A 19,879-nucleotide genomic window follows, 5' to 3' on the forward strand; every position below is an offset into this window, starting at 1 on the left:
GGTAAAAAATGGGAGTTCATAACCCACTTGAATCAAATGTATGGAAGATGATATGTCATGAGCTTTGTAATATTTTGAACAACCAATAAAAAAAAAAAGAAAAAAAAAATTTTTTGTAGTTGTAGTGGATAGAATGCCTTTATTTTATTTGTTGATTTTTATGTGGTGCTGAGGATCAAACCCAGTGCCTCATGCATGCGAAGCAAGTGCCCTGCCACTGAGCTACAGCCCCAGCCCAAAAAAAGACCATTAAAAAAAAAAAAAATGTTGATGGAAAAACTGGATATCCACATGCAGAGGAATGACACTATACAGCCCTGTCTCTTACCCTGCAAAAATTCAAATCAAGGGATCAAAGATGACCAGAAACTTTGCAACTACTGGAAGAAAACATAGGGTCAACACCAGTTTCCTTACTGAGACCCCAAAAACTCAAGAAATAAAATGGGACAACATCAAATTAAAAAGTTTTGAACAATTAAGAATGTGAAGAGAGGTCCTACAGAATGGAAAAAAAATCTTTGCTAGCTATTCCTCTGACAGGTGATTAATGTTCAGAATACATAAAGAACTCAAAAAACTTAACATCCAAAAAAAAATAATAACCCAATCAATAAATGGGCAAAAGAACTAGCAAAACAAAACAAAACAATGTAGTAAATAAATGGGCAAAAGAAATTTCTCAAAAGAAGTAGTATAAATGACCAAAAAATACATGAAAAAATGTTCAACAATTGCTAGCAATTGGGGAAATGGAAATCAAAACTACACTGAGATTTCATCTCAATCCAGTGAGAATGGCAATCTTCAAGAATACAAGTAATAATAAATATTAGAATGTGGGGAAAAGGTAACTGGGACTGCTAATTAGTATAACCACTCTGGAAAGCAGTAGGTGCTTCCTTAAGACTAGCCACATCAACAAAAGAATTAAAATCAGCATACTATCAAAATACAGGCACATCAGTATTTATAGTATGAAATTCACAATTATAGCATTTGCTGGTAAAGAGAACTGGAAAACATCTTGCCAAGTGAAATAAGAAGAAAATCAAGAAAAACAGAAAATCAAGGGTTGGATCATATGGAAGCTAGGGCAAAAGAAGGGGAAAAAATGGAAGGCGAGGATTGGATAGTATAAATATATAGGGAAGACCAGTGGAGTGGAAGGAGATGGAGAGGGAGGAGGGAAAGGAAAGGGGAGGAAATACAGGGCATTTTTGACAAGATTATGCGGTGTACATGTATAAATATACCACAGCGAATTCTACCTTTATGTATATCTATAAAGCACCAATTAAAAATAAATAAATGAGTGGAAGGAAGTCCAGTAGAGGAAAGAGAATGGGGGGGGGGAGGTGAAGAGGTGAAGGGAAGGGAAAGGGGGGACACTGGAAACTGAAACAGAATAAATCAAATTCCATGCATGTATGTTTATGTCGAAAAACCTACTTGTTATGTATAACTATAATGCACGAATAAAAGCATAAAAAAGAACTAGAAAGTATCATATAAATGTGACATTTATTCCAAGTCTTTGTTTCTGTAAATAATTCAGTATGTTCTATATTTAACAACTGCTCTTGGATTGTTGCCAGCCAGTGCACCATCCTAAGCCATATATCAGTGTAGTATAATTCTGCCTTATATCCTCTTTCAATTACTTAGGAAGATTCCCTGTCTTGCCTATACATTCCATGTAATTTTTTCCTATGTAATTTTTGATGTTGAGTTGTCAAAAAGTTGTTATAGGATTCTTTGTTAAGTGGGAAAGGCAAACAAAAAACTTAAATTTCACTACAGGGTGTCAGAAATCTTTTATAGCACCCTAAGGCTGGGAACAGCATGGGTGATAGCAAGCCAGACATAGTAAGCTGGACATAGAAAATATTCTGTTAAATTAATCCCTGCCTGTGGAGGCTGGCTACCCAATGCCTTGGTAGAACAAATGTTGGTACTCCCAGCTCTTTGAAGGAAGAAGAAATCTTGTTAGACTGTAAACCAGATTCCACAGCCAGGCAGAACCATCTCTGTCCATGTTTCAGAGGTTACTTCTCCCATTTTGTGCCCACTGTTCAGCCCACAAGCATGGATTCAGCTCTTCATTAAAATTACTTCATTTTTGTTTTCAGTGAAGAACTGTTCTACCAGATACTCATTTATGATTTTGCCAATTTTGGTGTTCTGAAGTTATCGGTAAGTTTATATTCTCATTTCTGGAACTTAAATAGCTGGTCATTTCTGAAAATAGGAGCTCTACACAAATATCTTCTTTGTAGTATATTAAATTTTTCTAAATATGCATAGGATAGTTTGTGTATTGTATCATTTGCTATATAGGAAGTATCTAATTGCCATAAGATGTTTTTTAGCCAAATAGTCATTTAGTGGCCAACTTGAACAAATGTTTATTATAATAGAAATTAATACATATCTATTTAAGAAAGCTTGGAAAGAGATGAAAATAAATATTTTATAAAACTAGTTAATACACAACCCCAACAATTAATTTTAGTCCATTTCTTCCAAGACTTTCAGTACCTAATTTTAATTCAGAGTTAAAACCATACTACCCATCCAGGTAGCTTTCTTTTTCATTTGACATACTCTATGAAAAACCCTGCTGAGATTTTGATTAGGGTATGTTAAATATATAGTTTAACTTGGGGAGAAAATATTCTGTTAAATTAATCCCTTAATATTTCATATTTTTAATGCTGTGATAAATGGTGATTCAAATCTATCAGATTTTATACATAAATGATCATGTCATCAAAGAATAAGAAGTTTCCTTCCTATCCAGTCTGGATGCCTTTTCTCTTTCTCTTGACTGATGGCACTGGCTAGAATGTCCAGAACAAAGTTGAGTAGAAGTACTGTTATCTATGGTTTGGGTATCAGGGTATGCTGATCCCATACTGTCCTCTCCTTTGATAAATATCCTCTCATTTTCTATTTTCTGAAAGGGTTTTTATAGAGTTTCTTCCTTAATGTTTGATAAAATTCATGAGTAATTTCATCTGGGCCTGGAGAATTTGTTTATGAGAAAATTTTAAACTATAAACTTAATTTCTTTACTGGATAAGGAGCTATTCAAATTACCTGTTTCTTCTTGGGTAACACTGGGCATTTTGTTTCTTCCAAGAAATTTGTTCCTTTAACCTGTTTTTTCCAAATGTATTGGCCTAAAGTTGTTCGTAATATTACTTATTCTTTTAATATCTATAGATCTGTAGTGATATAACTACTCTCAATCCTAATATTGGTAATTTGTCTTCTTTTTTAGCTTGATTAATCTACTTAAAGGTTTGCTGATTTATTGATCATATCATAAGAACTAACTTTGGTTTTATCCCTTTCTCTTGCTTTTTGTGTTCTATTTCATTGACATGTGCTCTGACCTTTATTTTTTTTTCTGCTTATTTTGTTTTGTCTTCTATATTATATTCCTTAAGGTAGAAGCTGAGGTCACTAATTTGAGAGCTTTTTTCTTTGCTATAGATGTAAAATACTATAAATTTTCCCTAAAAACTGCATTAGCACAAATTTTGATATTGTTGTCATTTTCATTCAGAACAGAATTCTTTCTAATTTTCTTTTTTATTTGTTCTTTGACCTTAGAATTGTGTCATGTAGTTTCTAATCTCTTGGGGATTTTTCAGAGATTTGTTACTGATTTTTAACTGAATTCCGTTTGGTCAGAGAACACATGTGAATTCTTATACATTTATTGAGATTTATGTCATGGCCCAGAATATGGTCTTTGTTGGTAAATACCCTGTTTGTACTTAACAGAATTAGTCTTCTGATCTTGTTGAGTTCGTTCTATAATATCAGATGTATCAAATTGATATTTATGCTTAAGTCTTCAATATCCTTGCCAATCTTCTATTTTTTCTATTAGTTATTGAGAAATAGGCATTGAAACTTCAAGCTATAAATACAAATTTATCTATTTCTCTTTGCAGTTATCTTATTTTTTTCCTTTAAATAATTTAAAGCACTGTTATTAGGTACTAAAGTGTTTAAAGTTGTTACATCCTTTTTTTAATCCTATTATTATGAAAAAATAACAGCAAAATAATAGTAACTACATCAGAAGGGAAAAAATGGAGAATAGCTTTATGTATCTCCTTTTTGACCATAGATTGCCATCCTCTTCCTCACCAGATAGATGATTTACCTGAAATGTTGCTCTATTTGATTTATTCTCCCTCCTCCCTGATTTGGTTATGGGTGAATCAGTGTAAAGAAATGATCTGCCTAGTAGTTTTCTAGAACTGTGTTAGTTGAATTCCTAGGGCTACATAAAAGAAAAGTACCTGCTGGTAGCCTCAGCCCTTCTGCTGTTCAGCAGGCCTCTTGTCTGTCACAGCCTGTCTGTTGAAACACCCATTGACAAAGAGGAAAGAGGTTTTGTGTGGACTCTTCAGGCACTTCCTTGGAGGGAAATGTTAACATTTGTTGTATCTCACCTGCTCTTCTGGCAGTGGTTTGGTGGGAATTTGGGCTTTGTAATTTGATGTCCTTTTAATGCTTGCTCCTTGATGTTCTCACTCCTTCCTAGGAGCCAGCACCACTCTTTGACCTTGCCATGCTTGCCTTAGACAGTCCTGAGAGTGGCTGGACGGAGGAAGATGGCCCCAAAGAAGGACTTGCAGAATATATTGTTGAGTTTCTGAAGAAGAAGGCTGAGATGCTTGCAGACTATTTCTCTCTGGAAATTGATATGGTATGATGGCCATTCGTTGTATATAGCCCCTGCCATATTCTTCAGATTCCTAGATCAAGATGAAAAGTCTGGGCTCCCCCTCAGAAGCAGCATGTGACAGAAATGAAATCTTCTCTGTTCCCTGTTTGCATTTCTTGGATATACAACTGTTTATGCCACTCCTGTTCTCATGGTAAAGGATCCAGACAGGAGGAAGAGCTGAATTCCATGCCCTGCAGGCTTCAATACATGAGATTATGCCACTTGCTTCTGTTTCTTTCTCTTACCTCTTAATCTTAGGGAGTTTCTGTCTCGATGTGTTGATTAGTAAGCAGAGCCAAATAAAAGGTTGTTTTGCTGTACACTGGGACCAAAAGCTTTTTAACTGCTTGGATCTTCCTCCCATGCCCAGTCCAGTCAAGTAACCAGAAACCTTTGAGGATGAGAACTGGGGAAGCACTAATGAAATTTGTTTATACTTTGTTTAAATAAGTTTGTTAAATATTGTCCCCTTTTCTGTCCTTTTTCCCACAAGCAGGAAGGGAACCTGATTGGATTACCCCTTCTAATTGACAATTATGTGCCCCCCTTGGAGGGATTGCCTATCTTCATCCTTCGATTAGCTACAGAGGTGAGTGATAAGCAGGTACTAAGCATATGGGTACATGCATGGATTCTGGGTAAAGGGGGCATGTGACCGCACCTTTGTTTGGAACTGTCAAGATGACAAGGGTAGAACAGCATGAAGATTCTGTCAGCCACACCAATATTTGTCCCCAGCCATACTTATCAGTCAACTATTTCAATGCCTAAGAGTCACATTTCATTTTTTAGCTATAAGTGGTTCATGATCCCCATTTACAAATGAAATTGTTTAAAGCATGTACCTATCCTAAGTTTTTTAATTCTTTCAACCAGGTGAATTGGGATGAAGAAAAGGAATGTTTTGAAAGCTTAAGTAAAGAATGTGCTATGTTTTATTCCATCCGGAAGCAGTACATATCGGAGGAGTCGACCCTCTCAGGCCAACAGGTACTGTGGCCTAGCACACTAGCACTCCAGGACAGGGACGGGCCCTTATACAACCTTTAAGAGATGAAACTTGCCCATCTCTAAAATCTTGAGTTCTCATATATCTAAAAGGGTATGTTCTCCCGTATCAAACACAGTGGTCAGCTTTATTTACGAGTTTTTTTTTCCTTCTGCTGCTCTAGAACTTAGACCTCTAGAATGATCTCAGAAACTGTCCACTGTAGAAGCACAAGCCATCACATTGAGACAGATTGTCCGAGGCTGGTGGGTCCCTGAGTCCCATTGTCAGCCCAAGTCCTCAGATTCTGGATGTGTCCCTGGTCACCCTTTATTTCTGCCATGTCTACTGCTGCACAGCCAGGAAATAAGACTCTGGAATTCCACTTATAGGTCAATCTGACACAAATAACAACCAGTCAGATAATAATCCCTTTCAATCAGCAAGTATTTCGGGGGAGTGGGGGTCAGAGGAGTGGAAGTAGTACACAAATTAAAGGATAGCCATTTTACTGCATAGCCATCTTAGTGATTGTTCATGGTCACCCTGAGATGAAGTGGTCTGCGTGCTTCACAGGTCAGAAAGCTGCAGGACAGTTGGCATACTCAGGGATCCCCAGGGCCTTATAGGTGTAGGAGATTCAGTCCCAGGTCTTTCTGGCTAAAGCCGTGGGAATTTCTCCCTCTGGTGGAAAAGGCAAGGCAGCACACTTACCATACAGTGCTGAGAGTTATCTTATTTGATTGGGAATATGTACCTCAAGGAAAGGAACTACAGATGATAACGAACATTTTCTCATAGGAACAATAAAGCAAAATTACCATTTTTTTTTTCATTTCTTATCTGTGGAGGTTTTGGAAAAACAGCTACTTTCAGACCCCCAAATTTGAAGGTGAGTTAGATACTTCAAATGTTGCCATCCAGATACCAGTCAGGATCAGACATTATGTTAGATCCTGCAATAATAAACACATTCCTTCCTGAGTGGATACAGAAATTCCATAGGAGATGGCCCTGCAAGAGCAATAGCTACTTTGCCCTCTCAAAGACCTCATCTCTTATGTTCAAGCCTCTGGGATTACTGAGAGGCTAGGCTTTAGATAACACAGTCCATCGCAAGCCATCAGGACTGTCTAGGCCCAGTGCCCACCCCACTGCCAGGAAGGCAGTATGTACGGGGAGGCTTATGACATCTAACATGTGTTTTTCAGAGCGAGGTACCTGGCTCCACACCAAACCCCTGGAAGTGGACTGTGGAACACATTGTCTATAAAGCATTCCGCTCACACCTTCTGCCTCCTAAACATTTCACAGAAGATGGGAATGTCCTGCAGCTTGCTAACCTGCCTGATCTGTACAAAGTCTTTGAGAGGTGTTAAATATGATCATTTATGAACTCTGGAGTATTCTATTCTTCCTTTGTATCCCAATGTGGTTGGAAAGACAGGATTGAAAATTTGCATTTGCCTGTCAACTTGTGGCACTTTTTCTTGCATGGTGGACTGTCTATAAATAAATTTTCTGATGTGTCTTAACGGTTTCTTATTTAACATCACACTTGAAAAGTTTCCTAGATCAGTTTTTTCCTAGTATATACCAGGTTGTGTTGAAGAATCACCAAAGTTTGAAAGCCCCTGATATCTAATAAGGTGTTCTACAAGCACCGTGAGGAATTCTAAAATGGTCTTGAAGACTTGGCAGATTATGCTTTGATTTGATTCTTTCTGTATTTTGGCAAATTTTTATCCTCTGATACCATGTATTGTGTCAGTCCAGCTGCCTTTTAAAATAAGTCCTGAACACCTAAGTCTCTACTGATCAACTATGGAAAAAGTTTGATTTGAGAATCTATCAATATCTTCAGTAGCCAAAGCTAATTTATTCTTAGGGTAAATGTCTTCATGTGTTCTATAACTGGTGTGAGTTTTTAACTTATCCCACCTTGTTAATGGCTATGAGTACTAGCAACTTAAGTTTCTAGGGCTGGGGGGCAGGAGACCCTAGGTTCAATCCCTAGTACTAAGGAAGGAAGGGAGAGAGGAAGGGAGGGAACAGAAGGAAAAAGAGGTTTCTAAATATTTGTTTTGCAGTACTGGGGATTGAACCCACAGTGCCCTACCACTGAGCTACACCCTCAGTCCTAGGTATGAAGAAATGAAAAATAAAAGTGAAGCCCATCATAGGGAGGAACTACACTAGAAGAAACTTATTCTCTAAGGAGAAACTAATTCAAAGTAAACACCAGAAATAAAGTAAAATGACAGAGAAAAGATCATTTCTTGCATGGTGGATTGACTATAAATAAATTTTCAAATGTGTCTTAACAGTATTCTTTTTGAAGGATAATGTGAGTGCACACTTAAACTATAAGTGCCAAAATAAGATACCTTAATATTAGCTTGCATTTACAAAAACTGAGCATTCAGCACAGGGAGGAAGAATGCCTATAGTTTTAAGGTAAAATTCAGATTTACAGGCTTCTGTGAAGAAAGTTCAGTGGAAAAGAACAGAGTATCTCATGAAGAAATGAAACCATTCCATTTAGAAAAGACTAGGACAAAAGAGTGGAAGGGATATGTTTGTTGTGTCATAAAAGGGGCAAGATCAGTTTCTGACAACTAAAACTCGGAACATTGGATTGGGGCATTTCAGAAGTGAGGTTTCATGAGCCCAGAAGAGTGCCAGCTGAGTGATCTCTGGTGGAGAGGAAAGGGGCTTCCCAGGCCCTTCAGAGCTAGATTGCTGGAGGATTCGTAGATAAATCTGCATTTTAGAACATCCTCCTGCCCATGTCCAACCTCAAAACTATAGAAAGATGATTTATAGGAAATTGTCTCAATCCAGGAGATTGGTTTCCATATATTAAAAATGAAGGGCTAATTACTCTAAAGAAGGGAACAATTATTAAAGATTTTATTCACTTTTGAGTTTATTATCTAGTTTTAAATCTAGTTTTATTATCTTAAGTGGCCTTGATTCATTAGATTTTCCCCCACATCTTTTCTGTGTAAACTTTGAAGCTACAGTAATCATGTCCATAAACACCACCTTGATTCCAATAGTGAAAGAAAATCACAAATCCTGCAAAGTATCTACACTCGGTTAATTAAAAAAAAAACAAAACAAAACAACAAAAAAAAAACCCTTGAACTGGATGCCTTTAAAGATGAAATTAAAGTTTGTAGAAGAAAAAGTTCTATATTCCAGATAATTTTTCCTTGAGGAGAGAAAAGAGGAGGAAGCAAGATAGAGGAGAGACGTGGCTGCCATGATTTGTTTCACAGTCTCCTATAATAAAATGAATGTGTCAACAGCCACTTGAGGTTGGCAAGAAGGGTATTTTTAATAGAATTCACAGGCAGATTTCCCACCTGCCTGCCCTGCCCTTCCCTCCACCTTCGGGCTTGTCTGAGGTTCATTCCACAAATAAGCAGCTGATGAAAATACTTTAGAAGGTACAGCATAGTTGATATGGAAGAATAAGAACCCTGCTCTTACTCTAAGAGAATAGGCCTTGGACTTCCACTACCCCCTGCAATAAAGCAAGTTTTATATACATTCCCCATATCTTTTTCTAACATTTTCTTATATAAATTTAAATATTTTACAAAAAAAGGGGTTTTCCTCCAAACATATAAATTTGAGTGAAACACATTGATTCCCCATGCTTGAACTTATTTCTTCACTAAAATATAAACACTATCTCATATGACGGGTAGATGTCTTTTGACCACGGGATACCAGTGAAGTCTGAATTGCTCTGTGGAGAAGGCACTTGTGTTTTCTGAGGTCTCCAGCAAGTATCTCAGCGCAATAGAACTGCTGTCCTCCAGACCCCGTGCCAAGGCCTCCAAGTGCCCAGCCACTGAGGGAGCTGGGGGAAAATGTTGAGTAAACATGATTCTAAAATTATGGAAACAAAACATGAATAGCACAGACCAGTTCTTAGTCTAGAATCAAACTACACACAAAATCCAAAGTGTTCGTTCATGAAGATTCAAACCTGCTTCATTCTCATAAATTATAAAATACAAAGGTGGATGTTTTAATGACAAAACTCAAAACAGTACTGAAAGGGTTTGTGTCAATGTACAAAAAGAGTCAGTCCCTCTGGGCAGGGCCCCACAGAGCAGCACCCACGTCAAAGGGCAGCTGCCCTATTGCTGGGCCAGAAGTGCTGTCCTGTTGGCCTTCATCTTCTCTAGCCGCTTGGCCAGGTGACTGTTGGTCATTTCCATCTCCTCAATCTTGTCCAGTGCTGTTCGTAACTGGAGACAGGGAGAGAGCACAGTGACTTCATGTGGCCAAAACCTCAGAAACAAAACTCAGCGCTACTTTATTTTCAATTTTCTGGGAAACAAAGCATTGCAAGTTGTGATGGCCTCACACATGATCCCAAAACAGCCTATTTTTTTTTTTTTTTAGTCACCTAAAGGTATTAAACAATGATTACATGTATTATTTGTTTAAATCACAGAAAGGGTCGGGTGTGGTGGCAAATGCTTGTAATCCCAGCTGCTCAGGAGGCTGAGGCAGGAGGATCACAAGTTCAAAAAAGCTAGCCTCAGCAAAAGTGAGGCACTCAGCAACTCAGTGAGATCCTGTCTCTAAATAAAATACAAAATATTACTGGGGATGTGGCTCAGTGGTTGAGTGCTCCTGAGTTCAATCCCTGGTACCTTCCCCTGCAAAAATCACAGAAAGGATATAGAGAAGATGCAGAAATAGACCTGATCTGAAACACAAATGAAAATCACCTTTTTAACTTATTAAGTCTAACTGACCAAGACAAAAAAGTAAGTGGCAGTCAACATGCAGGTAACAAGAATAAGTGACATTCAACTGCTGTTTCCTTAAGATTTGACCCAGTGTCAAGTTTCTTAGGCAGTAAAGAATTTATTTCCAAAGGATTTTTTCTTTTTAGGAATGTATTCTCCAAGAGGTATATTAAAATAAGTACCTCTCGTTGTAGCTTCCTCTTTTCTGCCTTCAGTTCATCTTCAACTTTCTCAGCATTCTCAGCAGCAGTTTTGTATCTCAGCACCTGCCCCTCAAGCCGATTAATCTGTGAATATGAGAATACAGGCGTCTAGTATTCACTACCACTATTTGGTAGCCACAATGGAAATATAACATCATTACTATTTCTAAATAATCTAACACTAATGAGTCCCCCTAGGATGAGTCATAGGTCTTCTCAGACCCAGCTACTATTTATAAACCAAGAAGAATCCCCAGAGAGGATTACAGATATAGAGTCATTGGGCCAATTTCCCAAGTTTTATGATAAAATATTGTTTAAGTGCCACAGTAGCATTGTAAGAGGAAACTCACTGGAGAAGTTTCTAGACTTTTTAAAATGTACACTAAGGGATTTTGTTAGATGTTATGATCTTGAATTCTTCTGAAATATCTACAAAAAAAAAACAATTATTAGGTATATTTTTTTATGTTTTTAGAGAAAACAGAAGGCTAAAGCACCCTGCCAGGTGCTCTCTGCTGGCTTCTCTATTTTAAAGAGCTTTTTTGGAGACCCAAATAGGGTCTCCAAAACCCCAAATAGGCTGGGTATGTTGATGCATGCCTATAATCCCAGCAACTTGGGAGGCTGAGGCAGGAGGATTACAAGTTCTAGACCAGCCTTGGCAACTTTTAGCAAAAACCCTGTCTCAAACTTAAAAATAAAAAGGGCTGAAAATACAGCTTAGTGGTAGAACACTGCTGGATTGAATTCTCAGTACCACCACCAAAAAAAAAAAAAAAAAACAAATAAAAAACCTCACAGTAACTCTTGCACTCATATGGTTAGCCACTTAGATGCAGGAAGTGGAGATGTTTTAAAAAAAATTTAAATCACAAAGTACCATACAGAAGAAGTACTTACACTTTGCTCCAAGGTGGTTATATCCTGTTCTGCTTTTGAAAGCTTAAATTTGTATTCACTAATTTGTCTATTGGCATCTCCTAGAACAGAATATAATGATGAATAATCTTCATCTTTTGGATATGCAGCATGCAGAGAAATGTGCCCTCCAAGACTATGAAACACAAAACACAGCAATTGCCACATCTCCAGCAGCCAGGTGATGGGCTTCTGAATCTCCAGCACTTACGTTGCAACAGCCTTCCCTTGAACTAGAAATTCAGAGAAAAGTCTTTCTTCACCCCTTGATCTTTGTGAGCAAAACCTGAAGAAAGAAACCCTGCCAAGGAAGCAACTTCATCTGCAGCCCTGTATCCCACATGCTCACAGAACTGGGCCTTCAGGTTCCCCAAACCTAACCCTTCACCTCCCACCTTCCAGGTTTTGCTTCTGCTCCCCCAAACCTCAAGTGCCCTTTCATCTCCTGCATGACTCTCTTTAGTTAACTGTATCTTCTCCTTCCCTTATGGCATTAAAATTTGATTTTTATGACATTGATCATGTTTTCAAATTGTGTGTGTGTGAGAGAGAGAGTATATGTTCGTGTATGTGTGTGTGTGTGTGTGTGTGTGTGTGTGTGTAAGGTAAGGTAAGGGGCTCTGTCTTAGCCTTGGATGTTTCAGTATTTGCTAGAAGAAATGCTTTTTAATAAACTGTGATAATGTTTGCAAAGAGCTATGAATCATTAGATGTGCATCTGACCTAAGAAATAAATCACTTAAAATGAGAAACTGAGAAATGAATGGGGCACGGAATAAAAATTCCCTCCAGGAACCCAAATTTAACAAAAATTTCCCTATACAATGATTATAGAATCATCTTAGCTTGAAGGAGATAAACTAAATCTAACTTTTAAACAAAAAGAAATATTCAAATAACCTAAGAACTTTTCTATATTTCCACATGGTCAAGATTATAACTACTTAATTATCTTCAATGCAAGAGATGTTTGGAATAGTACAGCTGCTATCACCTTTCATGGGGTTATAAAGCCACCCTGGAAGTGAAGAGAGCTATTCCATTCACAAGCTCTGTAACAGAAGGGTCTTGTTTTTCAATTTTAGGGTCTTATTTTTCAATTCTTATCCCTAGCAACCTATTGATTATCAAAATATGCTGCTTCCTTCTCACTTTTCAACCCACCCATTCCTTCCTGTTTACAAAAGTATAAGTCCCTTGTCTCAGTCATTTCATGTGTCATTTCATTCCAAAGCCCCATGTCTGCCAAGGTGCTTTTCAAAGCCAAGAGTTGCCTGGGCCCCTTTCCTGGCCTTCTGGTCCAAGGGAGCTGCTTGCTTTTGTCTTCACCAGCTGGGCCTGGCATTCCCACAGTCGTCCTGCTCAGCTCACTTTGTTTTATCCCCCCCACCCCACCCTGCCCCCCCATCCCTGGAGACTTTTTCCTTCTGCAAAAACCAGCTCTACAATACCCACTTGGCTCTAGAAAGTAGCCACGCATAAATGCCAGCCCATTTCTCTTCAATTCCTTCTGAATTTCTCCTGTCAGAAGTCCCTGTACTGATTCAGGCTCACCATCATATCTTCCTAACTAGCCAGCCCCCTCTAATCCTGTCCCTGTTTTCATCAACCCTCCACAGTGAAATGATATTCTGTAACAAAACATTCACCAGGAAACATTATTAGCATTTTAGCTGACTCCAAAAGTAGAAGTAATACTAACTTCAAAAGTTGGTACTAATAAACCCTAATTCAAAAAGTCTTATCTATTTGACCTAATTCAGATTATTTACCTGAAAAGGTCATAGAATAGCCAAGATTTTAAAATCAGTTATCAGGAAAGCTATTCAAATTGGAAAAATCAGTCTTTCCCTGTCTATAAATTATGCCACCACCAACAAAACCAACTATATACCAATGGCTGCTGAAATCTCTGAGCTAGGGATTTAATATGAATGCTATATGTGTGTAAAAATAATATGGGGTCAAAAGTAGAAAGGGCTAAACACTGGAATAATCTGGATAAACAGTACACTAGACTTGTGATCTTTTTAAAATTCCATCTAGAGACTAATTTGGGTTAAAAAATACTTCCAGAAAATGAAAAGCTGTGCTGCAATTGTGTACAATGACTCAAAATTCATTCTGATGTCATACATACCTAATTAAAATAAATTAATAAAAAAGTACTTCTAGAAAAAAATTTGAAACTACTTAACATTAGTATTAGTCCCAAATCTCCAATTATCCAAGATAAATTCTACAAAACTTTAATCGGGGAAGGGTGCTGCATGGGAGCTTAAAGTTACACCTGGGAGTGACAAAGGACAGTATCAGGTTGTCAAAGGCATTTCACAACTTGCAAAAAGCTCCAAGAAACCCCTTTGCCCAGAAACAGCAGGAGAGCAAGATGGTGTCCTCTCACATACCTATAGGCCACAGACCAATGCAGCCTCTGCTCAGCTGCTTTACTGACTGCTGTCTAGACTAACCAATGACCAAAACAAGTGAGTATGAGAACCCAACAACCTGCTCACAATCCCACTCTGGGGACACACCTGTATACAAATGGAGACTGGCCTGTCCCCTAGTACCTACTCTGCATTTCAATAAACTGCAAGTCTGAGCCATTCTGAAGTCCTGCCAGGTCACCCGCTGTGCCATCATTCCTGGAGCACTTCTGCCGTTCTTCTTCTAACTGCAGTTTCAGTTTTCTAATCTGAAATGGAAATAAATGTCACTGGCAAAATCCACTCTCTCAAATGAAGCAGATGCTTGGCCGAGTGGCCACATCACAGAACAAAGCAGATTCTCATCATATTGGCCATACAAATCATTCCATTCAGAAATGATTTTCTTGAGTGCCTACTAAGGGACACATGATTCTAGGTACTAGAGAGGTAAGCTCTAAACAAATATAAAAAGAAGTGAGCCCTAGGACCAGGTGTCCCAATAAAAACAGCCATATTTTATTATTTGTGTATATTTATGGAACAGTACATCTTATGGGTATATTACTTTTATTAAAAATGGAAAGTTTCACAAGCAGTTACAATTTATTCTTATCACCAGTAATGTTTAATTTAGAGATAAGTGAAATATTTAGAAAGCTTTCTATATACAAAAATGATTGGAAATGTCCAAGTGGCTTCCCAACTGTCCTCAACTCTATCCACAGTAGTCAAGAGGAAGTTTGCCACGAACCTCATGGGGAAAGGGTGAGCTCTGCACTGGACTAAACCCACGCTTCCCAGACACCTCTGACTTCTGAACATTCATGGGGTTGCCAGTATTCTCTGCCTTGAGGAAATCATTACAACCATTTCGAAAAGGGACGTCCTTCCTCTTCTGCACTCTTCCCCCACAAGACTATACAGCCCATAACCTTCATCTCCTAACCATTCCCAGTGCCTGGAACTCTTCTGCTGTGCCCTCTGGAAGTGTCAGTCCATCAGTAGCAAGCCCCTGCCTCCTTCAGCATCTTCTCTGAGCTCTTCCTTTACCTCAGTGCTCATCTACATTCTTCTGCAGTCCCACCAAGTATTGGGTGTTTTGTTTTTGTTTTTCTTCCACAGCCTCCTACCACTGAACCTGGAAATTAATAGGTGTCCTCTTGTTTTCCTTGCTGGTACTGAATTATTCTACACCCCATCCTCCTTTAAAGGCACAGTTCTTAATTTCATCTCTTCAAATTACACACACTACCTCCCTCTCCTCACCTCCATCATCCCACTCCATCAGCATTTTAGTTCCTCAAGACCACCCATCTTCATTCTCAGTAATTTCAAGAAACATCTACAGAGAGGCTCTTGGACTCATCTCTCAGTTTCTGGAATACTTCCTCTCCAAGGATCTTGCTATCCACCCATTCTTGTCCCCAGCCACTCATGCTATAGTCATAGATTAGGATCTCAACATCAGAGAACAGTTCCTATACAATTCAGCTCCATGCATCCTCCCTCACCACGAATCCTAATCTTTCCAACTCATTATCTATAGACCCTAACATACTTCAACTCCACTATACTTCTAGTCCACTAATTCTATTGTATTTTCACAGTGCCTTGATGTTTTCTTGGATGTCCTCTCAATCCTCCTTATCCAGATTAATTTCTAGGTCCAGTAGACTCATCATTCTCTTCTATACTCCCTCACCTCCCTTGCCCCATTATACTTGCCTAGTAAAATATAACTCTACTCAGTCACGACCTCTACCCATGGAGCTGACTGTAGCTAGTGAAACACTTATAATAAATGCATTCACATAAACTTTTAACATAGCATATAATTTACTTCTTAATTACATTCACTATTTATTATCTCTGATCTCTTCTCTCTACAATGTAAGATCCACTGGGACAGAAGCAGTTTCTGAATTGATTTATTCACTTAAATGTCCCAAGTGCATAGAAAAGTAACTGTTAAATAGTGGTATCTCTCTCAACACTTGATGAATGACTGAGTAGGAGGAGTAAGGGAAAAGTCAACAAAATAATTTAAGAAATTTTCCCAGAACTAAAAACAGAAGTTCCTAGAATTGACAGGGTCCAGTGTCATGCAATAAAACTTCAAAACACATCACTGAAATTTTAAAACACTAATGAGAAAGAGAATAGGACATGAGCTTTCAGAAGCAGGGTAAAATATGTCACCTAAAAAAGATTTAAAAATCAAAATGTCCTCAAACACTCTTAACTACACTGGAAGACAGAGAAGTTTGTTTAAAATCCAAAGGGAAATGCTGCAGACCAGAAGAATTAGATACCAATAATCAAGCAAGAGAGTAAAATAAAAGACACTTTAGGCCCAGAACATCATGAAAAGTTAACAGCCCACATACCCTTTCCTCAGGAAGTTATGGAAGATACACCAAAATAAAAGAATAAATAAAGGAAGAAGGCATCAGACTAGGAAAAGGGAACTGAGCCCAAATCATAGGCAGAGAAAAGTCCCACGTGCCAAGACAGCATGATCACATCTGCATGTGCAAGGAGAGAGCCACTAGTTTAGAATGGGTCAAGTCAGAGCCAAGACTTCTGAAGATGAAACAAGAGAATACTTGATGTATGTGAAAACAACAAGAATGGGTTTAAACTACTGCTTAAAACTCTGTGGCTAAATTAATGATAAACACAAAGAAAACCAGGAAAATGAAACGAAAAGAAAAACCATAGTATTAACAAATGGTTGTGAAAGAGATGAAAGTCAAGCCTAGAATGTCACATGGCTTCCTTGTGAGTAATACTCAGAAGTCCTGATGACATAAACAGACTAGAATTACACTGTTCCTTCATTAGGAGGATATGAGGATGGGTAAGTATGCACGTCCAAGACAGGGACAGAGGACGAAAGACAGCTAAGTTCTCATCTTCCACAGAGGAATGTCAACAGAGAATGCCTAAAACAGAACGATCAAGAAGCAACATAAGCAGGTTACAAACCAAAAGAGTCAGCTGTAAACTAAATAGAAATGGTCAGGGCTGATAGAGGAGTCAGGCAAAGGACTGCTGTCTCCACTCACTTTGCGGAACTCAATGACTCACTAGAGATTGTGTCCTATAGTTTTTTAAGAGTAAGAAACAACAAAGACACAAAATATGCACTATCTTTTTTATCTTTTAAATTTCACTTGAGTACTGAGGTTTAAAATAAGCACATTTCCAATTTCCAATGAATAGTTTATTAACAGTCTGCCATGTAACTTAGGTAAAGTTAACAATATCTTCTAAAAAGAAGAAAGTCTTTACCTGTGATAGTAGCTCTTCCTTTTCTCCTGCAAGTTTCTGTAGCCTTACGTCTGAAACAAATGAAAAAGGCTATAAACTAAATTTGTAATGAAGTAGTATATAAACAATTAATTTCTCAAATAGCAAACATCTGATAAGTTACATTACCTACAGCTCCAAGTATGAAAAGAAATAGAAACTTTCATACTATTACTTAATTATCCCAAATGTATTTCCACACATTGATGTTTATCAGGGCACCAAATACAACATTTGCTCCTAAAGCAGTGATTTTTTCCAGTTAAGGGGCAAACTGAAGCACAAAGGAGACTACTTCCTTGTTTCTAAAATTTACAAACTTTCACCAGTAGACAGAAAAACTCAAATGCCAATGGGAGTCCCACAGGCTTCTACTCTTAGCAGGAGAGCTCAAAAGTTGTGAAAGACAGGGACTGGGCAAGGGCAAGCTAGAGCCAAGAAAACAGAGGACCACAATGCTAGAAGGAGCAAATTCCCACAAAAGTTAGTGAGTGAGAGTCGAAAAACTCTTAAGATGGGGGCAGCCATGGGCAAATCTGGTGCTGGGAAGCAGCGTCATTAGGGCTTGCTCCCAGCCTGTGGAGTATGTTGCTTCTTCCTAAGCAGGCACCAATATAAGCCCTGTTATAGTTTGGATATGAAGTGTCCCCTGAAAAGCTCCTGTGTTAGAAACACAATCCTCAATGTAGCAAGATTCCAAGGAAAAAATATTGGATTATGAGAGCTATAACTTCATCAGTGGACTAATCCGTTTGGTGGATTAATAATATGAATGAACTACTGGGTGGGAACTGTAAATAGGTGGGGCATAGATGAAGAAACTAAGTCACCAGGGGCATGCCTCTGGAGACTGTATCTTATTCCTGCCTCCTTGCTTACTCTTCTTTCCTTTCTACTTCCTGACTGAGAGGAGCTGAGAAGCTTTCCTCCACTACACCCCTTCCACTATGATGTTCTGTCTCACCATAGCACAACAGAGCTAGCAGACCACAGGCTGAAATTTCTGAAACCATAAGCCAAAATAAGTCTTTCCTCTTCCAAATTGTTCTTTTCAGGTTATTTTGTTCACACTGATGAAAAGCTAAGTAACATAGGCCCCTGGGTCTGAGGAGACTACAATAGTTCAGTTAAAGAAGCACATTCCACAATTAATAAGGGTCACAGCCAAATATAAGTTCTGTTTTCTTCAGCACTTTCCAAACAGGCAGAAGAAATACTCTGAGCTACCCTAGACTCTACTTATTCCGTTCTCTAGATCTTCCCTCTCACCCACCCAGCATCTTCTACTTTATCAAAGTGCCCTATAACTACATTTCAGAAATTCTGCACATTGAAGAACCTGCTTACTAACTTTTAAAATACTATCAGCTTGTGCCACTTTTCCAGCACCTCCTGCTCCTTTAGGAAACCTTGGCATATATAAAAACAAGATGAAAAATGTAAAAGGATTGTTTCTTAATAGGTAAAAGTGAGCTGATGATACAGTAACTATCTGTGTTATTCTTCTTCCTTTAGTAGGACTGTTAGGGACAATGGATGGGCACCATGGTGGTTTCCTTGGGAGAGGTGCCACTAGGTTCTCAGAGTGACATTTAAGAGGTCCAGATTTTAAGAGGCTTAGAAGCCCTGCTCTAGAAATCTCGGGCCTCTGATACCCATCGTTCCTGATCATCTATTTCTTGCCTTAAGAAATGTGATGGCAAAGAGCTATCCCTGAACTAAGTAGTGAAACACAAAACCAGATGTTCCAGGAAGAAAAAACTAAAAATACACTTGGAAAGTTGCTGCCAACCCACAGCCTCCCTGGGATGGGCATGCTTGACTTTTTTCGTGAAAAGCACTGGGTAGAGACCCATGGTGCTTCCATCCAGGGACCTTGTAGTTACACTTAACTGCCTCACAATGACTCCGATGCTGGTTACCCAATGTCAAAAGATGTCTAAAGATAATACATCCAGATCTTCCTGTTAGGGAGCTAGATGAGTTTCAGATGGCCCTTATCCTGTTTTTATTTTCCAAGCTGGATTATGAACAAGCTAGAAGTCCAACAACATTGATCCAAGATAAAATAGCAACCAGTCTTACCTAGTGGCCCTTCTCCCGCTGACTCCAGGACCTGAGCAGCTTTCTGAGACACAACAGTAATGGCACCAACCACTGGTTCATGATTGACATCACCATTGGGAGTGCCGTCAGGAATTATAACTAAACCATGTTTCTGTGGGAAAGGGAAAAAAAACACAACCCACCATCACAAAAGATGGCTCATATGGAAGCAGGAAGCTCTGTGAGGTAACTCTGCAACAATGTATGTTTGCCACGGGGAAACCTAGTTAGAATCAATTACATGGAATATATAGACACCTCTGTGAAGAAAATGACTTAATCAAACCAGATCAAATTGTCGTTTGTATTCAGGCTAGGAAAGATGACAGGATAAGAGAAAGACAGAGTAAAGCAGTGGGGAAACTGAGCTCTAGCTCATGCTCACA

The 19,879-nt window shown here is 38.5% G+C and overlaps 2 protein-coding genes across 41 annotated transcripts in view; one reads left to right on the forward strand and one right to left on the reverse strand.

Moving 5' to 3' along the window:
- Mlh1 (mutL homolog 1) overlaps positions 1-7,272 on the forward strand; it is a 48,751-nt gene extending 41,479 nt beyond the window's left edge. The window contains exons 15-19 of the mRNA XM_046436752.1: positions 2,133-2,196; positions 4,568-4,732; positions 5,250-5,342; positions 5,630-5,743; positions 6,953-7,272. Coding sequence (XP_046292708.1) covers positions 2,133-2,196; positions 4,568-4,732; positions 5,250-5,342; positions 5,630-5,743; positions 6,953-7,120 — 604 coding nt within the window. The 3' untranslated portion in view covers positions 7,121-7,272. The remainder of the gene's footprint in view (positions 1-2,132; positions 2,197-4,567; positions 4,733-5,249; positions 5,343-5,629; positions 5,744-6,952) is intronic.
- Positions 7,273-9,059: 1,787 nt separating this feature from the next.
- Positions 9,060-19,879, reverse strand: part of Lrrfip2 (LRR binding FLII interacting protein 2) — an 86,394-nt gene continuing 75,574 nt past the window's right edge. For all 40 annotated transcript variants that reach the window (XM_046437710.2, XM_046437704.2, XM_046437708.2 and 37 more), the window contains 6 exons: positions 19,473-19,605; positions 17,370-17,419; positions 14,221-14,341; positions 11,626-11,705; positions 10,702-10,806; positions 9,060-10,009 (listed from right to left, as the gene is read on the reverse strand). In XM_046437710.2, the coding sequence (XP_046293666.1) occupies positions 9,899-10,009; positions 10,702-10,806; positions 11,626-11,705; positions 14,221-14,341; positions 17,370-17,419; positions 19,473-19,605 (600 nt within the window). In that variant the 3' untranslated portion in view covers positions 9,060-9,898. The remainder of the gene's footprint in view (positions 10,010-10,701; positions 10,807-11,625; positions 11,706-14,220; positions 14,342-17,369; positions 17,420-19,472; positions 19,606-19,879) is intronic.

This window comes from Marmota monax, unplaced genomic scaffold, assembly GCF_021218885.2.
Source record: "Marmota monax isolate L192 unplaced genomic scaffold, Marmota_monax_Labrador192_F-V1.1 WCK01_AAM20220418_F8-fsc00021, whole genome shotgun sequence".
In the NCBI taxonomy this organism is placed as follows: domain Eukaryota; kingdom Metazoa; phylum Chordata; class Mammalia; order Rodentia; family Sciuridae; genus Marmota; species Marmota monax.